General features: G+C 48.0%; 1 protein-coding gene across 1 annotated transcript in view; it reads right to left on the bottom strand.

Moving 5' to 3' along the window:
• The window catches only part of FGD5 (FYVE, RhoGEF and PH domain containing 5), a 136,466-nt gene extending 109,006 nt beyond the window's left edge, over positions 1-27,460 (bottom strand). Inside the window, exon 1 of the mRNA XM_003796218.3 lies at positions 24,906-27,460. Within this exon, the coding sequence (XP_003796266.1) occupies positions 24,906-27,460 (2,555 nt within the window). The remainder of the gene's footprint in view (positions 1-24,905) is intronic.
• Positions 27,461-27,814: the final 354 nt, after the last annotated feature.

The following is a 27,814-nucleotide window of genomic DNA, read 5'->3' as shown; positions in this document are numbered from 1 at the left end:
GGCACAGGGACATTAAGCAACTAACCCCAAATCACACAGCTAATGATGCAGCCAGGGTTTTAAACCAAACCTGAATGAACAGCAAGACACTCGGCATTGCAACCTGCACATGCCTGTTGTGTCTGGCTGTCCTGGGGCCCTTGTCCCCATCCCTTCCTTTACGAGGCTGTTTCTCCTCTTTTTTCAGCTTGGCCCTGAGATTTCTGGAATGGATCTGGCCAAGGGGAAGTGACTTTTCCAGGCAGCTAGTTAAGGAGAAGCCATGTAGTATAGGAATGTGTCTCTCTAGGGCAGTGGTTTTCAATCTTCCTAATGCTATGAGCCTTTAATACAGTTCCCATGGGTCGCGACTCACAGGTTGAGAACTGCTGCTTTAGGGTGAACCTGGGAATACCTGGGAGAGTGTGTTAGAAATCATCTTTCTGAGCCACATCCCACACCCAGTGAATCAGTGTCTCTGGAGGCAGGGTCTGGAAATCTGTATTTTTTTTCTCCCTCTTGCTCTGTCTCCTGAGTTAGAGTATCATGACCTCAGCCTAGCTCACAGCAACCTCAAACTCCTGGGTTCAAACGATCCTCCTGCCTCAGCCTCCTGAGTAGTTGGGACTATAGGCATGTACTACTATGTCCAGCTATCTTGCTCAGATTGGTCTCAAACTCCTGACCACAGCAATCCTCCCAACTTGGCTTTCCAGAGTGCTAGATTACAGGTGTCATGCCAGGCCTGAAATCTGCATTTTTAATAGTTTTTTTTTATAAGGCCTATAAAGATTTGACAAATGCCTGGGCAGTGCCCATAGCTCAGTGGGTAGGGTGTCAGCCACATATACTGAGACTGGCAGGTGTGAGCCCAGTCTGGCCTGGGCCTGCTAAAACAACGACAACTACAAAAAAAAAAAAAAAAAGCTGGCATTGTGGTCTGTAGTGGTCTGTATAGCTGGCCAGATGTCTGTAGTCCCAGCTACTTGGGAGGCTGAGGCAAGAGAATCACTTAAGCCCAAGAGTTTGAGGTTGCTGTGAGCTGTGACACCATGGTACTCTACCCAGGGTGACATAGTGAGACTCTGCCTTAAAAAAAAAAAAAAAAAAAAGTTAAGTAAGATTTGAGAAATGCTATAGCTGAAAGGGTCAAAAGACTAAAGTTCAAATCCCAGCTCCCCTAGCTGTGCAACCTTGGGTAGGCCACTCCTCTTTCTCGAACCTCAGCTTCCCCATCTATCAGGTAAGGATAGGAATTCCTTCTTTCCCAGACACAGGGTTGTAGTGAGAATCCTTTTCTTTCTAAGACACAGGTGCACACCCCAGTTTATCAGGCCTACGCTTTATCTATGAGAACTGTACCCTGACGGGGAGGGGCTAACTGTGACCTCATCAACAGTGAGGGCAAGGACCCAGCAGGTCCCCCATCAGGGCCTGGCATCCGGAATGGGATTGCCTGGCACCCAGATGGCACTCTGTATGCAATGCCTGCCACGGAGCCCCAGGGTGGAGAATTATATGCAGCAGCCTCAGGCTGACTCAGTGCCAGCCCCCAGGAGAGCATCTGCAGAGGGAGGAGGGGGAGCCCGGTGTCAGATTTCAGTGCTAAAAGGAAAAGACCATAGCAGAGAGGGCATCTGACACAGAACATCAGCCTCATTCCTCCAGAGCCAAACCCCCGCTGTGAGCACACACCCAGGACACTCTCTGAGCCACAGGCCACCCCCCCCACCCCGCCCCATGCCCTGATTCCAGTGCAATTCAGCTCACTATTTATGGAGACCCCACCATGTGCCAAGTACTGTGTTAAGTTTGGGATGGGGACCCTTCCTTTCATCAAGAGCCACAGTCTAAAAAGAAAATAAGAATAAATCAAAATGTCAAAAATGAGGGGAAAAAAGCAACTTAATTTAGATTCTCTCTTTCTTGAAGAACTAGTAAGAATCCAACCTTCAGGATTTAAAAAAATTAGGAACAAGAAGCATAAGATTCCATTTGATAAATATAACAAACACTTAAAAATATCCTGCTATTTTCTATTTCAGTAGTGGGGAGGAGGGCCCAGCTGAGAGGTCCCACTGAAGCAATCCATCTTAGACAAGCTGACACCCTGGACAGAGGGACCAGCGCTCACACCTACCTTCCCATCCACACACCTAACACATAGTGTCCAACAGGCTGGACAATTAAGGCATGAGGCAGACAAGTGCTGGTCCCTCAGAGTGGGGAGAGGGGGGCCAGAAATCACAGTAGGGGAACAGACGCACAGCCACCAAACAGGGAAGGCAGCAGAGAGGCCCAGAGCTGTGGAGGAGAGGTACACTGCTGGGAGCATCTAGACGACAGCAGAGACAGCAAAGACTTGGAGGGGGGCTCGGCGCCTGTGGCTCAAGCGGCTAAAGTGCCAGCCACATACACCTAAGGTGGCGGGTTCGAATCCCCAGCCCAGGCCCGCCAAACAACAAGGATGGCTGCAACCAAAAAATGGCTGGGTGCTGTGGCGGGCGCCTGTAGTCCCAGCTACTTGGGAGGCTGAGGCAGGAGACTCGCTTAAGCCCAGGAGTTGGAGGTTGCTGTGAGCGTGATGCCATGGCACTCTACCCAGGGGCATTGCTTGAAGCTCAGTCTCAAAAACAAACAAAAAAAGACTTGGAGGGGAAGGTGGTATCTAAAGTGCAAGATGCTAGAAAAAATGAGGGAGCAGAGGCACGAAGCATAGCATGGGTAGGTGTGCGGAAGTCAAAGCTGTCAGGACACCTACGGGAATGGCTCTCAGGGGTGTGCAGGGAGCAGAGAGAAAATGGGGAATGGGCCCTGACGCGTGTGGGAAGCCCTGAGGTGGGCTCTGGAGCCCCACCCAAGAGAGCTGGCATCCGGGAAAGGGAATTTGTTTGCTCACAAGCCTGAGATGCAGCGGGTGGGCTCAGGTTGGGGGTGGGGTTAGACACCTGTGCAGGGCCCACCTCCAGGCCCATGCCTGCTCCTGGGATCTGATGTGGGAGGAGACCACACTTAGCAGGTCCTGATAAAGTTGCTTCCAGCCCCTGGACAGCTGGCCACACGCTGAGGGGTTGAGGGGGTTGAGGCACGTGGCTGTGGTCTTGATATCTGAGGTCTAAGAAAAGCTCCCCACAGACTCCTTGGAGGATATGGTGGAAGGACCTGGCTGGGAGCACCACTGAGTTGGTTTGAGGACAACTTGGCATTTCAACACGGGGATGTGTAGTTATATTTCACTGGGTCCCAGAAAGCTGCAGCTGCTTCAGCTGGGATGCCTTGCCAGGACAAAAGCACACCCCAGACTTAACTCTCAGGCCGAGCGCTTTACGGAGCAGAGCCAGGAGCCAAACATCTGGACTTTAGCAACTGCCTGAGGCCTTTCTGAGACTGTAGAAAGCGAGGGTCTGGGACCCTGGCACACTGGGAGAGTGGGTATGGGGACTTCTAAACCCCCAAGAACAGGCACCTTCAAAGGAGCGACTGGAATCATGATGGCAGCAGGCAGAAGGGTCTCTGGGGGCAGGCTGCTGTCCAGTGACAGGGCTGTGCTTCCTCCTCAGAACGCTGTTTGCTGTACTGCTCAGAGGCCCTCCCCCTACCTGTGTCCTTTCCAGATAAGAGAGAAAGGACAATTGTCAGTTAAATCCATGCCCTCTGGCAAACGACTTTTCTCCTATCTTTTCGGAAATCTTATCCTAAAAAAAATAAACCTGCTCTTTAACTGAGCCTGTTCATCTCTTTCCTCTCCCCAGTAATCCCTTCTGTGTCTCAGAATCTTGAATTATTCAAACCAACCCATCTCAGCTCATCAGCCCTCCATAATTCGATACAAATCAGGGCAGAACAGCATTTAACCCAGCAGGCCCTGCTGGTGTTCCTAAGCACACACCAGCCTCTTCTGGAAACGATCACCCTGCATATGATGGTACTTTACCACGGGGATTGCTCTGTTCCGTCTTCACTTTTATTACTAATCTTCACAATGGTTCCCCTCCCTCCCTTGGGGATAGCACAGCTCAAAGGAGAAGGCCCAGGGGATTACTGGGGCAGAAGCCCCTCTGAAGAGCACTTTGGAGATACAGTATGTGGCAACCTTGACTCTGCTCCCGTGGAGGTGAACCCACATCCTGGAAAAGCTTTAATTACAAACAGGTTCACCCCAGTGTTCTTTACAAAACAGCAAAATATCACAAGCGTTCTACATCATGGAAGAGAGTGAGTACATTGATTGAGGGCGCAACCACTAAACTGAGTATTTGCACATTCACTTGCTACTGTGGCCGTAGAGCCTACCACAGCTGCCTGGCATTCTAATTCAGTAAGTTAACAGGTCAATTGCACAGGTGTACTGCACACTTCTTGGGTGAAGGGTACAACCGTAACCCGGCTTTAACCTTACCCTATGTAACTTAATTCTATGTATCCCATATTAATCTGAAATAAAATCAATTTATAATAGTAAATTGTTTTAAACTATAGGCGAATACTTACACAGTTAAATAAAAGAAGCAATTTTATGCAGACATGGCCACATCCATGTTAAACATGCCCTAAACACATCCACACCCTAAAAGAACAAAATACCATCCAATGTTCACAGTGATTGTATCAGCATGATGGGGTTGATTGGTTGGTTTTGGTTTTTAACCTCACATCTATTCATAAATGTGTGCAAATATGTATGAAGCTTTGAATTGCAGCATTTTCAGAGTCACATAAGACTGGGAACTACCAGGTATCTATCAGTGGGTGACTGAATAGTGGAAAGAATGGGAGTGGATTTATATGCCCCAATAGGGAATAATCTCTAAAGTAACAACAGCAAGATGTAGATGGATGTATTCAATATACTTCCACGTATGTCTAGAAGAAGTTGAGGGTCTCTAAATAAATATGCACGCTTATTTACACATAACTATAAATGTGCACGTGTGTATCCGTGCATGCCTGTATAGGCATGAACTATCTGGGACGGGGGCTCAGGGGTGTGAGATTTAATTTTTCCCTCCAGGTCTAACTTTTTGGAGTGCGTGTAACTCTTTATAAAACATTTTAAAAATTATTTCTAAACCAAAACAGCTCAATTTCTTTCTCCCTGGATCATCCCAACAGCACTATTTCCTCCTCCGTGGCCAAATTCTGGCTATCGTTGAGACCTCCATGACACTGTGCTATGCCACCTAAGACATGCTGTTCTTTAAACACTGCCAGTTAATCCGCTCATCTTGGGGGGGATGGGAGTCACGCCAAAGGAGATGGAGAAGATCCCATGGGCAGCCCACCCCTACCGCAAATAGAACTACTCTTTAAGAACAGTTTGAGGCCCCCAAACACTACTCCCATCAGATCTTCCCAACTCTATGAGGTGTCCAGTAAGTAACGCCTCTATTTTAGAGCCTGAGGAGAGACAAAGGCGCAGAGGGGAGAAATGAATTCTCCAATTCCGCCCAGCTAGGAAGGGACAGGGCGAATGTTCATGAAGCTCTGTGCATTTCCCACTTCCTAGTGTCAAGGAACAGACGAGAAGATGCCGGGGCACAGGCTTTTCATTTCTCGTTACTAACAAACCCCTTTCAAAGCAAACACCATCCTTAAGTCTTACCTAAACCCTTCCTACTCCATTTCAATTAAATTTCCTACTGTTTCTAAGCAACTATTGCAACCGTGCAACTGTGTACTCCCGAGACCCCAAACACAGGGCCGGAGTGTAACCAGCACTCAGCCTGAGGTGGGCGGGCAGAGGGCCAGGAAACCACGGGTTCTGTTGTGTCTTCTCCCTACAGTTTCCTGAAAGGGATCGGAGGTTCCAGGAGTGTCATCTGAGTTCATTTTACCTCTTATTTTCTCCCTGTTTAGACTGGAATGTCTATAACTGATCCCACCATTGGTTTTTGAGAGCAGCTAACTATTTCTTTAGATCCTCAGGCTCACGAATGAAGAGGAATTATGCCCCAGGATGGATCACACCCAGAGCCTTGCCCAGAACAGATTTAGGTGATGTGGACAATGGGATTTAGGACTTTGGAGCAGATGAGATCCAGATGACATTTGTTGAGCTGATACTGTCAAAAGGTATTTGGATACCTTGGGAGGGTGCAAATGCATTTTGCATTTGGGACAGATGTGAATTGGGGGTCTGAGGGCAAACTATGGTAAGCAGAAAATGGGCCTCAAAAATGTCCACACCCTAATCCTGGAATCTATAAATATACTGCATTACCTGGCAAAAGGAACTTTACAGATGTAGTTGAGGTTACAAAAGTTTTGATTGGGGGAGGTTATCCTTGATTATCTGGGCAGGCCCAATCTAATCACAGGGGTCCTTAAAAGCAAAGAAATTTCTGTGGCTACAGTCACATTGAGAGTGTGAGAAAACTCAACACACTGCAGCTGGAGAGGACCACATGGAAAGCATGAGAAAGAATTCGGGCAGCCTCTAGGAGTCAAGTCCAGCCCCGGCCAATAGCCAGCAGGGAAACAGGGACCTCAGTCCTGCCCTGCTTGGAACAGAAACAAACCAGCAACCTAAAAGAGTCTGGGAGTAGATTCCCCTCTCACACCTCCAGATAAAAGCTCTGGCCAGCCGACACTGTGGTCTCAGCCTCACAAGACCCTAAACAGAGTACCCAGCTGAGCCCTCTAGCCTTCCGAACCACAGAACTGTGAGCTAAAAAGTGGATGTTGTTTAAAGCCATTGAATATGTGGTGAATTGCTGTGGTAGCAATAGAAAATGAATGTCTCATCTCAGACCCAGAATAGCCCTAAGAAATCATTTAGCTAAACCCTTTATTTTGTAAACGGGGAAACTGAAGCCCAGAAAGAGGAGTACAGCAAAATGGTTAACACAAGAGGCAGAACCAGGGTCTTCACTGGGCCAGTTCTGGTGCTCAGAGGCAGATCCAGGGCCCTAAGCCCAAAACCAAACTGCAAATACAACAAATACCTTTGTGAATGACCATAATTGATCACTCGGTGATCCACGCAGAGCCTGAAAATACTTCCCCGTCTGTCCCCATCTCTCTGTGGGAGGAGTAGAGTCTGCACAAGGCTGGACTTAATACAAAACCAGCTGGTCCTCTGGCCAGAGAGATAGTGCAGACGCAAGATCCTGAAAAGCCACAAAACACAGAGAAGGACAGTCCTTGGGCCAGAGCCACCTCTACATATTTTCTGCTCAGCTATTAGCTCTAATTGTCCTATTCAAAGGAAACTAATTTATGCCTGTCACCAAGGCACCATGGACTAGAAACAACTGGAGAATGAAGCCTGTGACCTGAGTGGTCATCTGTCCTGGGATAATTGAGAGGCAAACCAGCCCCCAGACTGTTTTTACACTCACACCCTCTCCAACTGTGGGGGACAGGAGCATCACACTTAATGTCAGATTGTTCCAATGATGGGTAAAAAGGCAGGGGGCAGTCCAACAGAGGCTGCAGGGGCACGGAGGGTCCCAGGATGGGAGTCTTGGCCTCTGCATTACCTGCTCTCAGCCTCTGCTTCCACTCTGCACTCAGAGTGAGAAGGGCTTACACTCTCCCCTACCTTCTGCCCCTCCCTGCTGGAGCAGGCTGGCCAAGGCACTTTATGTCTGTGGGCCTTTGAGCATGTTGCCCCTTCCTTTTAGGATACCCTTTTTTTTTTTTTTTGAGACAGAGTCTCACTTTGTTGCCCTCAGTAGAGCACCATGGCATCATAGCTCGCCTCAGCTTCCCAAGTAGCTGGGACTACAGACACCGGCCACAACACCTGGCTATATTAGAGACAGAGGTCTCATTCTTGCTCAGGCTGGCCTCGAACTCATGAACTCAAGCGATCCACCCACCTCGGCCTCCCACAGTGCTAGGATTATAGGTGTGAGCTACTGCATTCAGCCTTAGAATACCCTTTTTACCTTTTTTACTTTATAAACTCCTTTTTTTTTTTTTTTTGAGACAGAGTGTCACTGTTGCCCTGGGTAGAGGGCCGTGACGTCATAGCTCACAGCAACCTCTAACTCCTAGGCTCAAACAATGCTCTTGTCTCAGCCTCCCAAGTAGCTAGTACTATAGGTGCCTGCCACCATGCCTGGCTAGTTTTTCTATTTAGTAGACTGGGTCTCAATCTTGCTCAGGGTGGTCTCAAAATCCTGAGCTCAAGCAATCCACCCACCTTGGCCTCCTAGAATGCTAAGATTATAGGCATGAGCCACCGTGCCCAGCCTCACTTCACAAATTCTTAATTGCCCTATGAACCCATCTCAAATGTTCACTTTAACACTGTAAACTCCTTGGGGAAGCCTTTTCTTCAAAGCACTTGGCTGTTCCTTCTGTGCTACCAGAATATTGTTCATTCTCCCAATGTCCTTATAATCATGCCTAAACAACTATTATAGACCTGCCTTCCCCTTGGAAACTGTATCGGACCCATACCTGTGATTTCCAGCTCCCAATCCTACAAGGGCTGGTGCATAGAGATGCCCAGTGAATGCTCCTAATTTGGAAACTGCTTTTAAGATATGAGGCTCACAATTGTTTTCCAAGGTTAGAATTATATACAATAAAATCACAGACAGGAACCCGAGAAGTTCTGCTGCCTGACCCCCTCACTGTATAGCTGAGGAAACTGAGGCCAAGAGACGCTAAAACTGGGCTGTGAGGCAGAGCACATGAGAAGGAGCTAGGAGTGGGTGAGCCTCGGGGTGCTGGAGAGGAGTGGAGTCTGACCTACTCATGGAGGAAATGAGGGCTTTGGCCCAGCACACTTTGACGTCACCCTAGGCAGCCTGGGCGTCCTGCCTCTTTCAGGTCAGAGGTGGCAGGAGAAAGGGCACAGGCTCTGGGGTCAGACAGTCCTGCATGCAAACCCAGCTTGACCCTTGTGGCCTCAGGCCAGTCACTTCCCTGCCCTGAGCCTCAGTTTGCTCATCTGTAAAATGGGAATGGCAACTGTACCTCTCTCTCCTCACACACATGTTGTTCTGGCCTGGGACACTCCTCTCAACCCTCTCCCTCTATCAAGTTCACTCACACCTATATCTTAGGACCAAGCCCAAGACTCATTTTCTCAGAGGCCTAGTGGCCATAATTAAGTCAGGGCTCCTATGAGAAGTCCTTTGAACTCTCTGCGCTTCTCTGGTACATCCAGCAGAGCTGAATTTAAATGTGTAATGGTACCAATCAGGCATCTCATGCCTGTCTTCCAGGCAGACTCAACTCTGTGAGCACAGAGCTATCCCCGGCCCTGCTTCTCCTGAAGCTGGTGGTGATAGTACCTGGCAAGGATCCTGGCAAGGATCTGTGCAAAGCAAGTTTTGTACGCGTGTGGGGTGCCCCTCTGAGGGGACACAGTGCCCTTCTGCTCCCAGAATACACCTGTTTATTTAACCAGCTCTCATTGAACATCAGCTGGGACCCAGGCCCTATGAGAGACGCTGGGGACACAGGGATGAGCTGTCTGTGGGTCGCCCAGGTGGGGCTCACAGTGTGGGAAGGGAGACAGCTGCATAAGCGCTCAGGAGGAAGGACAGAATCTACCAGAGGTATGAAAAAGAAAGTGAACCACTCCTGGGGAGAGTGCTGTTCACCTGCTGGGGACTGAGAAACACAGCCAGAGTTTCACAATGTATGAAATGCCCTGTTCCCGTGCCAGGCCCCTCTTCCATCATTCTGCCATATGTTCGTGAGGGGCTAATCAAGGAACCACATCCATCCTAGCACCTTCCCCTTCCCCTCTCCAGGCCTAGGCTGTCCCCTCCATAAAGTAAGGGTGGTTCAGACAGGGTAGGGGAATCCTGAACCAACCTCTCTTTCTGAAGGCTGGGAAAATGAGGCAAAGAAACCCCAAAAGTCAGGGCAGAGGGTTACACAGCACAAACATCTCTTTGTTCACAGAGCTGCTGGATGGAGACCTCAGGGCCTCCTGGAGTGGGTTTGGGTTTGGGAATGGGGGAGGCCTCTTCATCCAAGGGGCTGGGCAGCTGCCCACGCTCTCCAATCCCCACTAAGCCACTGACTCACTCCACAGTGCTTAACTCAGCCTTGACCTCTGGCTTCCAGCCGGCAAGGAAACTTGGGTTTGGACCAGGGACCTCCCTGGAAACCAGATGCAGCATCTACAAGAAGCTTCCCGGGAGGGGACCATGGCCCAGAACAATCCCTGGCTGCATGACATCACCCTCCTTTCTTGTTATCACCCAGGGCAGGGCTCCAGGTGTGGCCCCGGCCTGCCACATTCTGTCCCAGGTTGGGCCCGAGGACTGTGCTCTCACTGGCCTCAACTCCCAACAGTACACAGGCATGGTGGCTTCACAGCACACGCCCCTCAGTTCAAAGTCTGATTCTGCCTCTTGTTGCCGGTTTAATTCAGATCACACTCTGGGGCCTACAGTCCCTTTCTGTTCTTCATCCCCTGCCACTTCCCTGTTACTTCCCAGATGCTCAGATCCCTTCTTCACATTAGGTACAATCATAAGAACAACAACAATAGCATTCACTGAACCTTCTACACTCCAGGCCCTGCACCAAGCACCTGGCATGGGTTCCTCCTAGCTGTTAGATACAAGTCACTGTATAGCATCCCCACTTTAGGGGAGAAAACCAAGAAAAATTATGGAAAAAGGCTTACTCAGGCCTCAAATAGAAAATAACTGCCTCATTACCCCTTTTGTTCTTCAGGTTGTTTGCTTAAATTTTGCATTTAACTGGTATCTTGTCTACTCCAAAAGGGTGGTTGTGGGAGAACCAATGAAGCGAACAAGTACAGAAAGGCTTTGTAAATTTGCACAAAAAGCAGATTGCCCAAGTGTGAGGCTGCTACCTTAGGGCTTCAGGATTTCTTGAACTTACTGAGTTTTGTAGTCCAGCTTTCTGACCCACAGAAGGAATTTCCTGGGCAGCCTCTCCGACCAGGGATCCCCCCGGCCCCTCTGTACACACCCACTGGGGAGGGACTGACTTAGGGAGTAGGTGGGGGGACCTCCTGCCAGGAGAAAGCACTGCTCAGTCCTGTGTGCTCCTTGTGGGTCCCGGCTCTGTGCTCTGCGTTCTCAGACTGTCTGCTTGTCTCCTCTGCCACGTGAGATCTTGGAGGCTCAGTTTTCTTACCTGGAAAATGAGGCTGTATGATGCTCTTGGGTCTTGAATGACAATTGGCAGGATTAGTGATATAACTTTCATAAAATGGTGGCAGATGGGGAGAGTGCCGCTTCCTGTCCCTATTTACTCCGTTGAGTTCATTTCCATTCTTATAAAGAGAGGGTGAAGAGTATACTATAACCCAGAAACTTATGATCCAAAAGTTATTCAACCACCTGAATGGCTTCTCACCTGTCACGTCTATGGCCTTGCTCCCTCAAGAGAACAAAAGACCTATTTTTGAAAGATGGGCGGGAACCACCATTTCCACCTCCCCTACTATGTCTGGCACAGAGCTCTATAAAACACTGATTAAGTTACTGGTAAAAAAGATTTATAAATAAACATGTAAGCTCAACAGATGGTTCTTAAAAGAAGACTACCCAGATTGTAGCAAAAGTGGTGGACTTTTGTTGGGTTTATTTTTTATTTTTATTTTTTTGAGACAGAGTCTCACTATGTCACCCTCAGTAGTGCTGTGGCATCACAGCTCACAGCAGCCTCAAACTCTTGGGCTTAAGTGATTCTCTTGCCTCAGCCTCCCAAATAGCTGGGACTACAGGCATCCGCCACAACGCCCAGCTATTTTTTAGTTGTAGTTGTCATTGTTGTTTGGCAGGCCCGGGCTGGGTTTGAACTTGCAAGCTTTAGTATATGTGGCTGGCACCCTAGCTGCTGAGCTATAGGTGCTAAGCCATAGCTCAGCAGCTAGGGTGGCAGCCACATATATATAAGTATATATATCTATTTTGTTTGTTTGTTTGTTTGAGACACAATCTCACTCTGTCACCCTGGGTAGAGTGCCATGGACTCATAGCTCATATCAACCTCAAACTTCTAGGCTTAAGCAATCCCCTTGCCTCAGCCTCCCAAGTAGGCTCCCTCTACAATGCCTAGCTAATTTTTCTATTTTGGGTAGAGATGGTCTTGCTCTTGCTCAGTCAGGCTGGTCTCGACTTCCTGAGCTCAGGCAATCCACCTGCCTTGGTCTCTCAGAGTACTAGGATTACAGGTGTGAGCCACCCCTCCCACTGAGCTGGGGTTTTCAAACTGCATTCCTCTGACACCCCAGGCTCCTGTGGGTTCACAAATGCCTGCTTTGAATTTCAGAGACACAGATAGTGCTACAGTGCTAACAACAGCTAAAATGTACAAGCACTTACACTTTGCCAGGCCCTTGCTAAATCACTGCAAATGTGAACTCATTCAATCCTCACAACTCTTTCAGGTGGCCAGTGTCTTTTCCCCTGTCCATAACAATAAGGCAGCTAAAATGCAGAGAGGTAATTTTTCCAAGGCTAGTCAGTGGCAGAGCTGGGATTTGAACTCAGCATCTGACTCTAGGGAACACACACTCAGCCCCCTTGGTATTCTGTGTCACACAGCCACCGCCCCTCACGGGGCCCTAAGAATAGCAATGCAACACACAACTCCCAGTGTTCAAGATTTCTGTTCAACATGACAATCTCATTAACTGACATCACGTTAAGTGTTAAAAACTGGAACTTATGAAAGAGAATTATGATAACAAATCTTTGCCTTTTGTGTTGGGGTTTCAAAAGTAAGATTTTATTTTAAAAAGGACCCTGTTGTAATACTGAGTTTGAAACCACAAGACTCAGTGTGTGATGGAGTCAGAGGAATACCAGAAAATAGTACTGCATACGAGCTTTACTGAGTGCACTATGGGACAGGCACTGTGGTAGAGGCCTTATATGTAGCTCAGTTAATCTTAAAAACTGTCCTGAAGCTCAGAGACATTCCCCCTCACCTCAGTTTGGCCTGGCCCTTGACCTAGAAGCAGAACTTCTGCACTCTGCTCAGGCAGCCCAAAGCCAGGGGCTACCACTCCTCTGAGGACTGCCTTTACAGAGGGCAAGTCCTTCAGCCCTTCAGAGGAGCCAGACGGAGTGGGCACTGCTCATGAAAACCATGTTTCACTGCAGTAGGTAGTACCTTTTGGACCTGACCTTAGAGCCGATATTGAGTTCTCCAATAGTCTCCTTGGCCTCTCCAGCCTTGAGGTTTGGAAACCTTTCAGGGGCTCCTGAGGCAGTATCTACAGCAGTTCACCTTCTTCCTTAGGACGCTACCAAAAATGAATCCAAGAGATCTCCTGAACTGTGTAAGCTACTAGAGCCTTGTGATAAGTTCTGGTATCCTTTTCACTTGTACTTAATTACCAACCATGACAAAGGAGCTCACTGCCTCATGGGACAGCCCTGCTGGACACAGTTTTCAATGTGAGAAAGTCCCACGATACCAGAATACAGCACAACTTAAGGTGCCTGAGTTGGTTCTGTAAGGGAGGATTTTTTTTTTTAATGTGTATGTGTCTTGTTTTCTTAATTAAAATCATGCAAGAAAGCTGAAATTTCAAGTTCTTGGGTCAGGCCTTGACCTGGAGAAACTTCCCTTGGGCCCTATCCAGGGCTCTAAACCAACCCCCACGCATATTGAGAATGGGTCTGTTTACATAGAGACCAGCCACATCATCCCAAAAAACAATCTCAACTTGAGACAATCATCTCACAGGAAAACAGCCAAAGTTCCAGGCTTCTCCAAGACAAGGAAGCACCACAGTTCTTAGCCGTAAGATCAGAATTCCCCGACACATGGCTGGGTGGCTGCCTTCATCTCTCAAAGGCTGGACAGTCTTGGGACATTAATTCATTACTCAGAAATTATGATGATTGTTTTTGTCCTATTGACCTAGCGTACCATAAGCTTGGATAATAAATTCCCCAAGGGCTGTCCTGAGTGTAGCCAGGCGACCTAAGAAAACGTTACCCTTTTGCACACCATCTCTCTGTTACCGCAATTGTGTGTGCTTTTACTTCTCTGTATAATTTTTATATCACTCCTTGGCTGTGGGGCTCCAAGCAAGCGGTCATTGTAAGCTGTCTGATTCTGCAAACCTATAAAAAGGACATTTCCACTCGGAAGATTCATGCCCTATTGTGTATCCTTACTTTGACACCCGTGGGTCACTTCCACTTAATATGATCTCAGGAGGGTGAACCAGAAAGAGGGAAGACCCCCGCCTACAGGTATCTCCCCTGTGGTCCTACCTCCATCACTATTACTGGCTTACAAGTTATGTCACCACTCTAAACCTCAGTTTTCTCTCTCTTTTTTTTTTTTTTTTTTTGAGACAGAGCCTCAAACTGTCCCCCTGGGTAGAGTGCCGTGGTGTCACAGCTCACAGCAACCTCAAACTCTTGGGCTTAAGCAATTCTCTTGCCTCAGCCTCCCAAGTAGCTGGGACCACAGGTGCCCACCACAACACCCGGCTACTTTTTGTTGTTGCAGTTGTCATTGTTGTTTTAGCTGGCCTGGCTCATGTTTGAACCCACCAGCCTGGGTTATGCGGTGAGCGCCCTACCCACTGAGCTATGGGCACCACCCTTCTCCTCTATTAAAAATAAATAATCAAAACTGGCAACTATCCCTAAAGGGATGTTCAGAAAAGTAAACGCAATAATGCACATAAAGAGGGAATGAACCTCACAGCCTACTTGAGAAGACGGATACGTAAAACTGCCTGGGTTAAAATTCTGGCTCACCTGCTGACCAGCTGCGTGACCTTGGATCTGCTCTGTGCCTTAGTTTCCTATCGGCTGGGAATAGATAAAAAGCAGTATAAATGTGTCTAAGTTTGAGGGCAGTTTTTAAGATTAACTCAGCTATATATAAAAGGTCTCACACAGTGCCTGGCCCATAGTGAGCTCAGTAAAGCTCCTATGCAGCAGTATCACGCCTGGCGCACTGTACAAGACTGATAGTGTTATTTTGGAAAACCTAACAATGCCCTTGTGCATACAGTAAACCAGGTAAACCAGTAAACCAAGCACAGCCACATGCATTACAGTATCCCTTTGACTCCTCGAAATAGCTCAGTGATGAAGAGACCCTCATACCCACTCACACGGAGGAGGAAACTGAGGCTCTGATCAGAGGAAAAGCTAAGGGGCAGAGCACATTCTCCTCCCCCTGTGCCCACTAAACACCATCAATCACCCAGTGAAGCCCGCCCCTGGGAGTTCCAGACTGGCCAGAGTGCTCTGAGACACTGTGCTACTGTCATAGCCGGAATGCCATGGCATGACAGGGGTTGAAGAAGTTAGGCCCCCTTACCTTTCCACAAACCCTGAGAGGGCCTCCAGCCTCAGAACCTTTATCTCTGCTGTTCCCTCTGCCTGGAATGCCTCCCCCCACCCCCGCCAGAATGTGTGACCATCACTCAAGTTTCACTCAGACGCTACCTTCCCTCCCACCAATCACTCTTCATCACATTGCTCTTTGTCGCTTCTGTTCACAAACTATACTGATAGTGTCCACTAATTCATTTATTAGTTTACTATCTATCTCTCTCCAGGAGCCCATCAGCTCTGCCAGAGCAAGCGCCTTGTCCGTCTGTCCACTGCTAGACCCAAAGCTCAGAGAGCAGCGCCCAGCACGCTAGGCACTTGGTGGACACGTACTGCAGGAATGCAGGAGACAGCCACACAACTGTTCTCTTTGGCTTCATGCAATGCCTGACAGACTTGCTCCCATTTGACAGTGGGGAAGAGTGAGGCCCCAATACATCAAAGACTATCCAGACTAAGGCTAGAACAAAGACCCCACTCTCCTCTGGGGCTCAGCTGGTCTCAGAGACCTGCTGCTGACATTTCACCAAAGAACGGGAGGACAAGACTGCCTTCTATTAGTGAGAATTATTTTCACACCTCCTACAGGGGTAAACCCTGACTTTTTGAAGGTAAAATCACATTGTGATTAACACTTAATCAGGATGCCATCTACAATACAGCTCTGTAAGTTAAAAAAAAAAAAAGCATAGTTGGGGGTCCTAATATCACGCTTCTGATGTTACAATAACTGTGCTCCTGACACGATTTTCTTATTAGGGTCCTTCCCTATAAATTTTTATTGCATTTAATTAAAAATTATTGCTAAAAGAAACAGCTGCAGATGGTCTTATTTTAAGTCAGAAAATTAAAAACTGAGTATTCTCATCAGTCAATTTCAACAAGAAGCACAGCCACATGCATTAGGATGTGATGGTTTTGAGATTATAATAATTTTTATGGCATTTCTAGGTCCTTTCAATGAAACTTAATGAAAGCTCTGCATGAGTTCATTTGTCAAAAACATAATAATAGTAGGAAGGCTCCTGGTTTACAGGCAGATATAAAGATACCAATGAATACCAAAGCTAGGACATGCCAAAAACCCAGCTACGCGGCTCTGAGCACCAGCAGAATTAGTCAGCAGGAGGCTTAGCTGCAGCTCTGCCATGTACCCACCGAGGATTTACAGTCGAGGCTGCAAATCACCTTTGTTTTACATGATGTGTTATTTGTTGCTACAGAACTGTCTATGGTTGTAAAAAATAAAAGTCAGGTTTCACTCTCTTAGGAAATCACTTCAGCAAAGTATTTATTGCGTTCTAAGGATGCTGGCGGGGGTGTACCGGTGGACAGGGAGGAAAAAGAAGGGGACTCCAAGCTATGTTTTGTGCTGATTTCAGAATTTTAACGGTAAGCGTTGTCCTTGGGATCACCCACACTCCCCCTCCCCCGACTTTATTATTATTGGCTTGTCTCCTTTAACTTTTCTTTTAAAGAGTGATTCTTATTATTTCTTGCTATGTCTTTTATTGGATACCAACTCAAATCTCTTATTTATCTGGGACCAAACAGACTGTAAAAGATAAAGAATGAGAAGAGAAATGCAAGAGCAGACACAGCTCAGCCCTGGGACGAATGGACATGGGAGAACGAGGGTTACTGTGCACATCCGGGGCAGAGCTCCCCCCTTACCTTCCCGAGGCCACAGACACGGGGACCACTGTGACAGTTCTGAACAAACGCCTGCTTTCCATCTCTCCATCCCCTCACTTTCCACCCTGCCAACCAAGTATCCATGCCAAGCCATGATCCCCGGCATGCCCATCATGTCATGATCTCTGTCATGGCACTGCCCTGCTGAAAAATCACTGTGAACTCCCCACTTCCCTAGGGGTTGAGGTACAAACCCATCGAGGCGATCCATGAGGCTTTCTCAGTTGGGCCATGCCCTGCCTTCCACCTACATCATAGCTACCCACAGAGCTCCATCTGAACACGCTTCCACCAGGTCTGTCCATCCGTCCATTCTTCCTTCCTTATTTTTTTGAGACAGGGTCTCACTCTGTTACCCTGGGTAGAGTCTGTGGCTTCAGCCTAGCTCACAGCAACTTCAAACTCCTGGGTTCAAGTGATACTCCTGCCTCAGCCTCCTGAGTAGCTGAAAGCACAAGTATATGCCACCATGCCCAGCTAATTTTTTCTTTTTTTTTTTTTTAATTAGATCATAATTGTGTACGTTAATTCTCTCATAGGATACAGTGTGTTACTTCGGGGAGGGGGGAGGGGAGGGGGAGGATGGGTGAAGAGAAGGATATTGCAGGGATCATGCCTATAATTTTTTCTATTTTTGGTAGAGACAGAGTCTTGCTCTTGCTCAGACTGGTCTCCTACTCCTAAGCTCATGTGATCCACCCGCCTCAGCCTCCCGACATGCTTGGATTACAGGCATGAACCATGGCACCAGACCCCAGGTCCTCTGTGACCTCTGGACTCATGCACAGGCTTCTCCTGAACGGTCTGTCTCCATCATAAATTCCCGCTGCCTATCAAGACCTGCCTCAAATGTCCTCCAGAGAGCAATGGCTCCCCCACTGCCCCGTCTGTAACTATCTGGATTGACCAGTAACCAAGCTTTCTCACTTTATCACACTAGGCTCCACTTACCCCTCCTCTGTCCATCCTCCTCCCCAGCCAGACTAAACGTGCTCAAGAGCAGGAATCTCCACCCCTCCACCACCTAGGCTGTGGCTGATGGTGAGCAGAGGATCAGAGAACGCCAGCAGAGTGAGTGAGTGAGTTCGCTCGGCCAGGGCAAGACTCTCCTGTACTAACCAAAAATAAGAAAGAAATGGTGCCTGAGTTTAGTCCTTAAGTCTTTCCACCCAATCTCCTCTCTATAATCGGTCTCCATGTCCTCAGACGATGTGACTTATGCCCAGAATAAAGGCGTCGAGGTACCTCCTGAACAAGGATGAAGTCATTTTCATCAGAGTCCTATTTCTTGGATGTTCTCTTATCTTTCTTTCTTTCTTTTTTTTTTTTTCCTATTTGAGACAGTTTCACTCTGTAGCCCAGGCTACAGTGCTGTGTTGTCAGTCTAACTCACAGCAACCTCAAATTCCTGGGCTCAATCCTCCTGCCTCAGCCTCCTGAGTAGCTGGGACTATAGGCACCTGCCATGACGCCCAGCTAGTTTTTCTATTTTTAGTAGAGACAGGGGTCTCATTCTTGCTCAGCCTCCTCTAGAACTCCCGAGCTCAAGCAATCTACCCACCTCGGCCTCCCAGAGTGGTAGGATTACAGGCCTGAGCCATCACACCCAGACAGTTCTCTCATCTTTTTCCTACCACTGTCAAAATCCTACTTTTCCTATAATGTCTGCTGAAGTGCCACCTTGTCCATGAAGCCACCCAGCTTGCCTCTTCCTGAGAATTTTCTTTTTTTGTGTGCAGTTTTTGGCTGGGCCGGGTTTGAACCTGCCACCTCCAGTATATGGGGCCAGCGCCCTACTCCTTGAGCCACAGGTGCCTCCCTTCCTGAGCATTTCTTATCTTGCATTTCAGTAACTTGGCTTGAAGTTCTGCTCTACTCCCAGAGGAGATGGTACCTGATCCAACTCTGTCGTTCCACAAGTCACTCAGCACAACTCCTTGCCTAGAATGACTCATTTCTCAAACGGTTCATTTCTCAAATGACCAGCTCTGTGACACCGCTGGGTTGGCTGCGCGGAATCCTGAAGTGCTACACCTCACACAGCTCTCTCTGCAAGGCACAGGCACTCAGAGCCGCTGCTCCTGGGGGGGGGGGTGCTGAATTGTCTGAAGTTCCCCTAATGAGCAGTATGATCCCCAACAGATGGCACACTCCAAACCCAGAGCTCCTGGCTGCTCCTCAGGCACAGGCAGCCGCGAGAGAGCAAGGTTCCCCACTGCGGCCCTGGAGGGAACATGTCTTATTGATGAGCTGCCAACAGAGAGACAAACTCACAGCCACCAGAAAAGAAAGGAAGGTGTCCTTCCACTTTTCCTTGAGCCCCAGGACTGATAAGCAATGCCAGCCCTTTAGGGTGACCATGCTACCCTGTCCCCTGCCTGGAAGACAACCCACAGCTTTTGGGTTAAGAACATCAGAGACTGCGGCATTCTCCAATCACAGAAAACAGGCAGTAGTGAAAACCGCACTGGACTGAAAGACAGACTTTGGTCTGGTCACTCACTATCTCTATGACAGAAGATGCTTCAGACCACTTCCCCAGGCCACAGTCTTCTCACCTGGAAAAAGGGAACTGGAGATTCCTATCTAAAGTTACAAGCGAAAGGACAACTGTAGTCATGATCATAGAGACAGGCATCTTACTATGACTGTGGAATCACGAAAACCCTAGTTCTGTTGTCTTTGGTGTTAAGAGGTGGCTCATGACTCCAAATCAGTATCACTCAAGCTGCTGTCTACAGTTCTGAGCCCATCTCACAGGGGAATCAGAGGTAAAGCTGAGGCCACCCCCTGTGGCTAAAGCTTGTATCACGACCTGATGATGTGATATCCTAAATGCAGAGTCAAACACATGCAGTATAGCTCTGTGTGTGCGTGTGTGAGAGAGAGAAAAGGGAGGGGAGATAAGGAGACAGAGACATTCTCACAATGAAAGGGACCAGATGCTCCTTCTCAATCCCAAACCTCTAGAATCAAATTCAAATCTGCATCCTATCGGCTAATGCTTACTGGTCATTTTACCATGTGTTGTATTAGCTCATTTAGTCTTAATGACATTTACAAGGCAGATATGGCTATCGTCCCCTCTTATAGGTAAAGACACTGAGGCACAGAGAGGTCAGTAACTTGGCCCATGTCACACGGACAGTAAGTGGTATAGACTGAAACCCAGCAGCTTTGGCTGGACACCCTATGTGTTAGCCGTGGTGTTCTCATAGGCTCTCCTTGGGCCAGTGTCCTCATCTGCAAACAAAAGGCCACCATAAGTGTGTCAAGAACAATATGCATTAATGGCTGGGGGGGACGAGATGAGAGAAAGCCAGTGCAGAAAGATATGAAGCGGCTCTCACCTGTAATCCCAGCACTGTGGGAGGCCGAGGCAGGTGGAATGCCTAAACTCACAGGTCCAAGATCAGCCTGAGCCAGAGCAAGACCTCATCTCTTTAAAAAAAAAAAAAAAAAAAGATCTGGGCATTGAGGCGGGCGCCTGCAGTCCCAGCTACATGGGAGGCTGAGGCAAGAGAATTGCTGAAGCCCAAGAGTTAGAGGTTGCTGTGAGCTGTGATGCCACAGCACTCTACCCAGGGCAACAATGTGAAACTGCCTCAAAAACAAAAACATGTGAATGGTATAACCTAGGTAGCGGGCGCACAGATGCTCACTGTAAAACTCTTCTCAGTAAATTTGAACTTTTTCATGATAACATTTTGGGTAAAAGTGGCCTCAGGGATCTGTGCTGTTGTATAATTCTAAGTAGATTCAGCATTGAGCAAGACAGAAACAAACATGTGACGACTGAGATCTGAATGAGACCCTCAGGACAAGCCAGGGTGTACAGAGTTTTGCATAAAATGAATATTTAAGAAGTATATACAAGGCGCCCAGCACTGTTGCTGAAAACAGGTACTTTATATATGATAGATGATACTGACAGATGACAGTCCTTTCCCCTTGTGAAGCTCACAATCATCAATTCATCAACATACTTCTATTAGGCTTCTGGTGTGTAACCAACATATGGGGGTGCCGGGGGATATTCAGAAGTGAGGGCTGGGCTGCCCTGACCTAGTCCTGACTGAGGCAGAATATGACTTTCCTTTTTCAGAAAGGTAAGATGTTCAGACTAGACCTCTGCTGAAAATATTGTTTTTCCTTTTTGTATGAGGATCAGTTTGGAAAAAAAAAAAAAAGGATGTTTTAGGGATACATTTTAAACTAAAGGATGACAAAACCCTTATGGTATATTATGGAAAAGGTACATAGGTAACAATTTATACAACTTATTTTATACAAGATGGATATTATTATTGTAGATACTAAGAGGCTGCTATTGGCATATACAGATCTCAAAGGAGGTAACCGCACGGAGGAGACTTTACAACCCTCCATTAGGACCTGAGCTGCTGCTCACCCAATTTAGGGGTCCCCAAGTGATCTCTGGATTCTATTATATACTGTTTCTAGGCAGAGATACTTTTAGTAGAAAAAGGACTTCAGTGGAAAAAGCACTTGGATTTAAATAACATTGAATGACACCACACTGAGAGTTACTTCTTTCTCGGTCCTTATGTCAAGTAGAAAGTCCCCATGTGGAGCCAGGATGTCTTTACCACCTCTCCCTATTTAATAAAAAGACACCAGGCCTCCAGCTCACAGTCTTTGCCAGCTACACTTGACCCATGTTATTTTATTTTTCTTTGTATCTTATTTTTATAATTGCCTTCTATTTACGGCAACTGATGCTGCTTTTCCATTTCCCAATAGTGACAAAAAAAAATTTCCTATGCATATATTTTTTTTCAGTGAAAAAGATGGACTGCTTTAAAGAAAAGTAAGTAAATCACAGGATAAGCAGAATAACAGAAATAGAGAAGGCAGCCCAGAAAAGGCAAATGGTTGAGAAGTACAGAACCACTCCCACCTTCCCATTTTGCAGATGAGCAAACTGTGCCCCAGTCTTTCCCCAAGGTCCCATACCAAGTTTTGGTTTTGAATCCCTGTTTCCTGATACACAGTCCTGCCCTCTGTCAGGGCTGTTGATATTTATTTTGGCTTCTGCCTCTGATCCTCACACTGAAGCAAGGTGTAGGGGCAGGATCCAGAGAAGGAGGAAGGAATCGCCTCCCCAGCCTCTCCCCAAGCGCCCTGCACACAGGTGTCAGAGCAGCAGCAACCCTCCACTGCATACTCGAAGCCCCCATCCAGGCAAAGAAGCAGGGGCCCCCACCCTGCGGCAGGCACTTGTGCCTCTCAGTGGATCTCAGACTTCCCTTGCCCAGACCTGTTCCAGCCCCAAGCAGAGATTTTTCTCCCCTTTGCTCCCATCTGTTTCATTCAGGAAAGCGGAAGAAAGGTTTGCTCACTGATTAATGTCCAAGAGGATGTGGTGATTTATCCCAATCTGGCCTTCAGCGAAATAGCAGCAGAGTGGCGCAACCATGCTTTTGAAACTCAGGGTCTGACAGTTCAGGATCCTCAACCAAGGCCCTAGGCTACAGCATCAAGTGTGAGCTAATGCAAGGACAGCACCTAGCCTGGCACCTGGCACACGGTAAGCAGTCATGATCCAGTAGCTTTAGCATTTCCTTAGATATTGTATTCCCTTATTGTCATGTGGGTCTGGATAAAGAGACCTTTTTCTTGCTTTTGGTCAAAGTATAGATCAAAGCAACAGATACTTTGCATAAAGCCAAGCAGCCAGGGCACTGTGTGCCTGAGGGCATCACGTACAAACTAAAAGGCAAAGGAGTTACCCCTGGAATCACACCGTGTGAGGGCTGCACAACCAGATCTGGCATTCCTTCACATAATTCATTGCAAAATCCCCAACCAACAGTGAGGAAAATGGAGTTCTGACACTAATTTCTCCATTTCTTCTCTGGGCCTCAGTTTCCTCTTCTGTAACAAGACTGCATGATGTCTGAAGTTCCTCCACCTATGAAATGATATATAATTCTACAGGAGATTTTGAGTTTTGAAGGGCTGCCACACAAAAGATGAAATGAGCTCACTCACCAGGTTTAGGAGAGAAGAGCCAGCATGAGTTGGGCAGAGACATTAGAGGGGGACAGTATTTGTGTCAGTCAGAAAGAAAAACTCTCTCATAATCAGAGTTTCTAGCAACAGATGAGACAGTACTGGGGGACTGGTTGAGTCCCCACGGCTGGAGGATTTAAAGTGCAGACTGGGTAACTACTAGTCAAAGGTGGGAGGGTTGACCATACGGCCTTCGAGCTCTTTCCTGAATGGAAAGCTTATTCTTTTCAAGCTCGGTGCTGTTTTCATTAGCACTGGGAGGCACTCAGCTAGGGCTAGGTCTTGTCCAGGGGTCTTGACCCCTGCTGATAGTTACACATACAAGGAATCTGCCAGCTCTGCCCCTCGACTCCGGGTGCAGCTCCCACACGTCCACATTCTCCAAATTAAACTTGATCCCTTGGGCAGGGGTGGTATGTACCTTTGCTCTGGCAAACAAATCTTTTTTATCCTAGAAAGAACTTATAGCCTCACCCAGACCTGGGGTAGGGAGAAGCTGGGACCAGGGTTGGGGGTGGGGATCACGTACAAAATACCCAAGAGAATAAACCATGCAAATACTTCCTAGCATTTATGCTCCAGCAACAGCTAAGGCTAATTCTGCATCATCCGTCTTGAGTCACTATTGCAGGTTCCCAAGGGAATTCCTGGCAGCAAGAACAGTATAGGACTGGCTTAAGTTCCCATCCATGGGAAGAAAGAATCAGAGGATTCCTTTTAAAATCACAACCATTTTGGCTTTGCATTAATTCAGATCAGGTGCCCCCAAAGAGCGTAAATAGTTGTAGATGAATGCATTGCCTTTAAACTGCATCCACAATGCACAGAGAACAAGAAGATTTGGCAATTATTCTCTCCGGATGACAATGAAGGGCATCCAGTCAGTCTTGGGCAAGTGGGGTCAGAAAGCCTCCACTACTGTTCAATAACTTCAGGGCTTCACTTCCACTTCCAAAGTGAATTAGTCTAAAAAAATAATAATAATCAGCTTGGATGTACTTCTTAAAGACTTCCAGATATTTAGCTCAAGGCACCGGTAGCTCTTTAAACAATTTAAATAAATTGTCTTTTTTAGTTCTCTGTTAAATATAGTATATATTGAAACAATAAAAAGGTATCAATCTCAATTTAGGGCAGCGGTTCTCAACCTGTGGGTCACAACCCCTTTGGGAGTTGAACGACCCTTTCACAGGGGTTGCCTAATATCAGATATTCACATTATGATTCATAACAGTAGCAAAACTTACAGTTATAAAGTAGCAAAACAAATAATTTTATGGTTGGGGTCACCACAACATGAAGAACTGTATTAAAGGGTTGCAGCATTAGGAAAGTTGAGAACCACTGATTTAGGGTATTTTCCTGATGGTGAAAGATAGTTTGGCAAGATACCAGAAACTTCTCTCTGACTCTTCCAGAGAGAAATAGCAAAGCCATATACCTAGAAGAAGGAAAAATATCCCTCAAATAATGTAAATAAAAATGTTTGCATTTTACTGTATTTGGCATTTTATATCAGGCTTCCATATTCCACAAAGAAAGTCTACTCTGATTTTTTCTTTTTTTCGAGACATAGTCTCACTATGTCACCCCCAGTAGAGTGCTATGGCCTCACAGCTCACAGCAACCTCAAACTCTTAGGCTCAAGGGATTCTCTTGCCTCAGCCTCCCAGTAGCTGGGACTAAAGGTGCCCACCACAATGCCCTGTTATTGCTCCGATGTTCTTAAACGTTCTGCCACGAGGTAGCATGAGTCCTATTTAAATGAGGTTCAGAGAGGTAAAGCCACTCACCTCAACTCACATACCTGCAAAAAAAATAAAGCCTGAGGCTACAAAGCAAGCATCCCTCTATTCACCCTGCCCCGCACCTACACTGCCTCTGGAATAGCTACATTTGCCAAACAAGAAAAGAAATATAATTTCACGGTACCTTTCTGCTTCCAGGTCGGTGCTCTGCTGTTTGCTCTCAAAGGTATTGAAGCTGCTCATGTCCACGTAGCCGTCATTTTCGTTTGCTGTGGATAAAGCTCTGCTCTGATCTTCAAACAGCTTCGTAAATGTGCCTGCCCTTGCAGGCCTCCGGGGTGGAATCTGGATATTTTCATAGTCAGAGTTCATGGCTGGAATGTTCTCATAGTCTGAAGTGTCAGCATTGGGGAATGAAATGGATCGTGGCTTGGTCAGCGGCAGGGGCAGAAAGGGTGGGCGGGAGCGATCTTCGAAGGACTCTACTCTAGACACCGTCCTGCTGAAGGGCACGCCTTTCCTCTTGCCATCTCTATAAAAGATGAGGGATGAAGGGGATTCAGAAGCCCGGAGCTTCCCAGTCCGAGACTTAAGCTGAGGGGAGTTACTGAGGCTTCGCCGGTCAATTTCCAGAATCCTGGAAGGCCCGTGGTAGCTGGATTCTGAAGAGGACCTGGAGGAAGACACGTTAACATCCACATGCACTTTGTTCTCCGTCTTCTTTTTAAATGTCAGGGCCAGGAACCGCTTAAAGGATGACTTCTTCTTCTTGGTGTGCTTGTCCGGGGAGTCGCTCTCGACCAGGAGCGAGGGAGAACTCTTCGTGATGGGCTTTTTGGTGATGCAGGCCAGATCAAAAGGGGGTGGAATGTCGACCACAGAAGATGGTGTTGACGTGCCGCTGGACGGAAGGTGGTTTCTCTGGGAGAAACTCCCAGAAGAGCCGATCACACACGGCAGAGAAAGGTTGTCCTCTTTCCTTTTCATCCTATGGTCGTCTAATCCAGAACCCTCTGGCTCCCGGTACACAGAGACCGGGATCTCTCGGCCTTCCACAGAGAATGACCTAGGGTATAAGGTGAAGGCTCTGGGCTTTGCTGGCAAGGCCCTGCTGGCTTCCTGGGGCTTTCCCTCCAATGACAAAACTGTCTTCCTTGCATCCTCAGGGGCACCTCTGATGCCCATGGCAGATGAGCCAGCTTCTGGTCCAGTTTCTTCAGGGACAGTTTCTGGGACATAGCCTGCCACCTTTCCAGAGTGAGGCCGGGCCCTCGTGGCAATGTTCTTCCTGTCAGTAGGGACCAGGCTGCCCTCAGCATCAGAGTTCATGTCTTCCTTTGTGCCATAACCACTAGGAACATCTGATGAGGCCTGCATCTCAGAACACTCTCCTTCTCCAGGGTCAGCCTGGCACATCAGGCCAACTCCCATCACGTAGGGGTTGGTGAGCGAGTCATCTGCAGCATCCTCCTCCTCAGGCATGACCACCACGTCAGGGACAAAGGGGCCTTCCTCAGCTCCATCCTGTAGGGAGTCCTGCTGGCCACGTGAAGTTCCAGCACAGACCCCTGACTTTGGTTCCTGCTCTGATTCTAAGCCTTTTGCTGACTCAGAAAGAGGAGAATAGTTCTCGCTACAAAAAGAGGTGCTCTCAGTCGGGAAGAACTCGTAAGGGCTTCCTGTGAGTGAAGTCACCAAGTCGTCAAGACAGTCGCTCTCAAAGGGTACGATGTGGCAGCTGTCCTCGGCAGGCTGGGCCTGCACTGGGTCCTCGCCATCATGAGGGTCTCCTAGCACCTCTTGGGAGGCTGCTGCTATTTCTTCATGATTGGTTTCATCATCACGGTCAGATGGCTCATCCTGGTCAACCTGGTCCCCAATACCCGTGATGTCTTCACACTTCTCCTTAGAGATTTCAGGGTCACCTGGGCCCATCTCTGCCTCCTGGACACCCAAGGCCAACTCCTCATTCTCAGGGGGCTCCTCACTGGCCTCGTCAGCATTCTGTTCAGTGTCCTTGGGAGGCCTGTCGGGATCCACGCCCTCATCTGTCCCCCCTGGTTTGGTGTTGACACAGCCTTCCTCACCATCCTCTTCTACCTCCATGGGGGCTTTGAGGGGCCCAGGCTCCTCACCAGGGGTTGCTGGGTCCCCTACATCGGCGAAAGTTAGGATGATATTGCTGGGAAAATCCTCCTCTCCATCCCCGCTCTCCAGGTTGTACGCGTTGTGTTCTTTCACCAGCTTCTCTTCCTCCTCACTTGTGGACACCTGCTCCTCTGTCCCCGCATCATCGTCACAGCCCTCTTGCCCATTTTCAGGAGTGTGGTCTACATCTTCCTCACCCTCCCTGCTCGGTACCCCGTCCGCCGGGGCAGCTGAGTTCTCACCAGCTCCTGCCCCCTCCATGCCACGGGCCTCACCTCTCTGCTCATGTTCCTCTTCCTCTTCCCCAGAAGCAGCCGGAGGCGCCATGCCCTCATTCTCTGCATCGCCCCCATCTTTGGGCTCGTCCTCGCTCAGCGGGCCCCCAGGGGCCACGATGTAATCCTCGTCTGTCTCTGACTCCGAGCACTCTGGGTTGGGCCGGTGCCCTTCCTCAAGCCCCCTGTCTATGCAAAGCAGCCTCCCGTTGCTGCATTTGTTTACGCTATTGTTCATGTACACACTGGCTCTCCACTCACTGGGGGCAGCCAGTCTGGGCTTCGGGGCAATGGGGGGTTTTGGTCCCCTGAACATGAAGTTTGGGCTGTGAAGACTATTAGGCCTGGATGATGATGGGAATTTGGGTGCAGTCCTTGGTGTGAGTGGACTGGTAGTCTTGGGCTTGGGAGCAAGGGGTGGTTTTGGTGAATCTAAAGGACAAAAACAGAGAAAAGGAGGAGGGGATAAAAGTACAATTAATTTGATTTCCATCCAGAGTCACCAACACTGGAGATGGTTTCCCCAACCCATGTGAACCCCATCTGCTACGTTTTGTTTTAAGTTTATCCCCTCGACAACCTTTAGAAACCCTTGATCTCCCAGTAAACATTAAACAGACCTATCCTCCAACTGCTGTCCACCTAATGAAAATGAAGTGAAAAAATACCC

This window comes from Otolemur garnettii, unplaced genomic scaffold (genome assembly GCF_000181295.1).
Source record: "Otolemur garnettii isolate 467f Iridium unplaced genomic scaffold, OtoGar3 scaffold00101, whole genome shotgun sequence".
NCBI classification, from domain to species: Eukaryota; Metazoa; Chordata; class Mammalia; order Primates; family Galagidae; genus Otolemur; species Otolemur garnettii.
The sequence above is the reverse complement of the archived record's forward strand: the minus strand, read 5'-3'. Positions and strand labels throughout refer to the sequence as shown.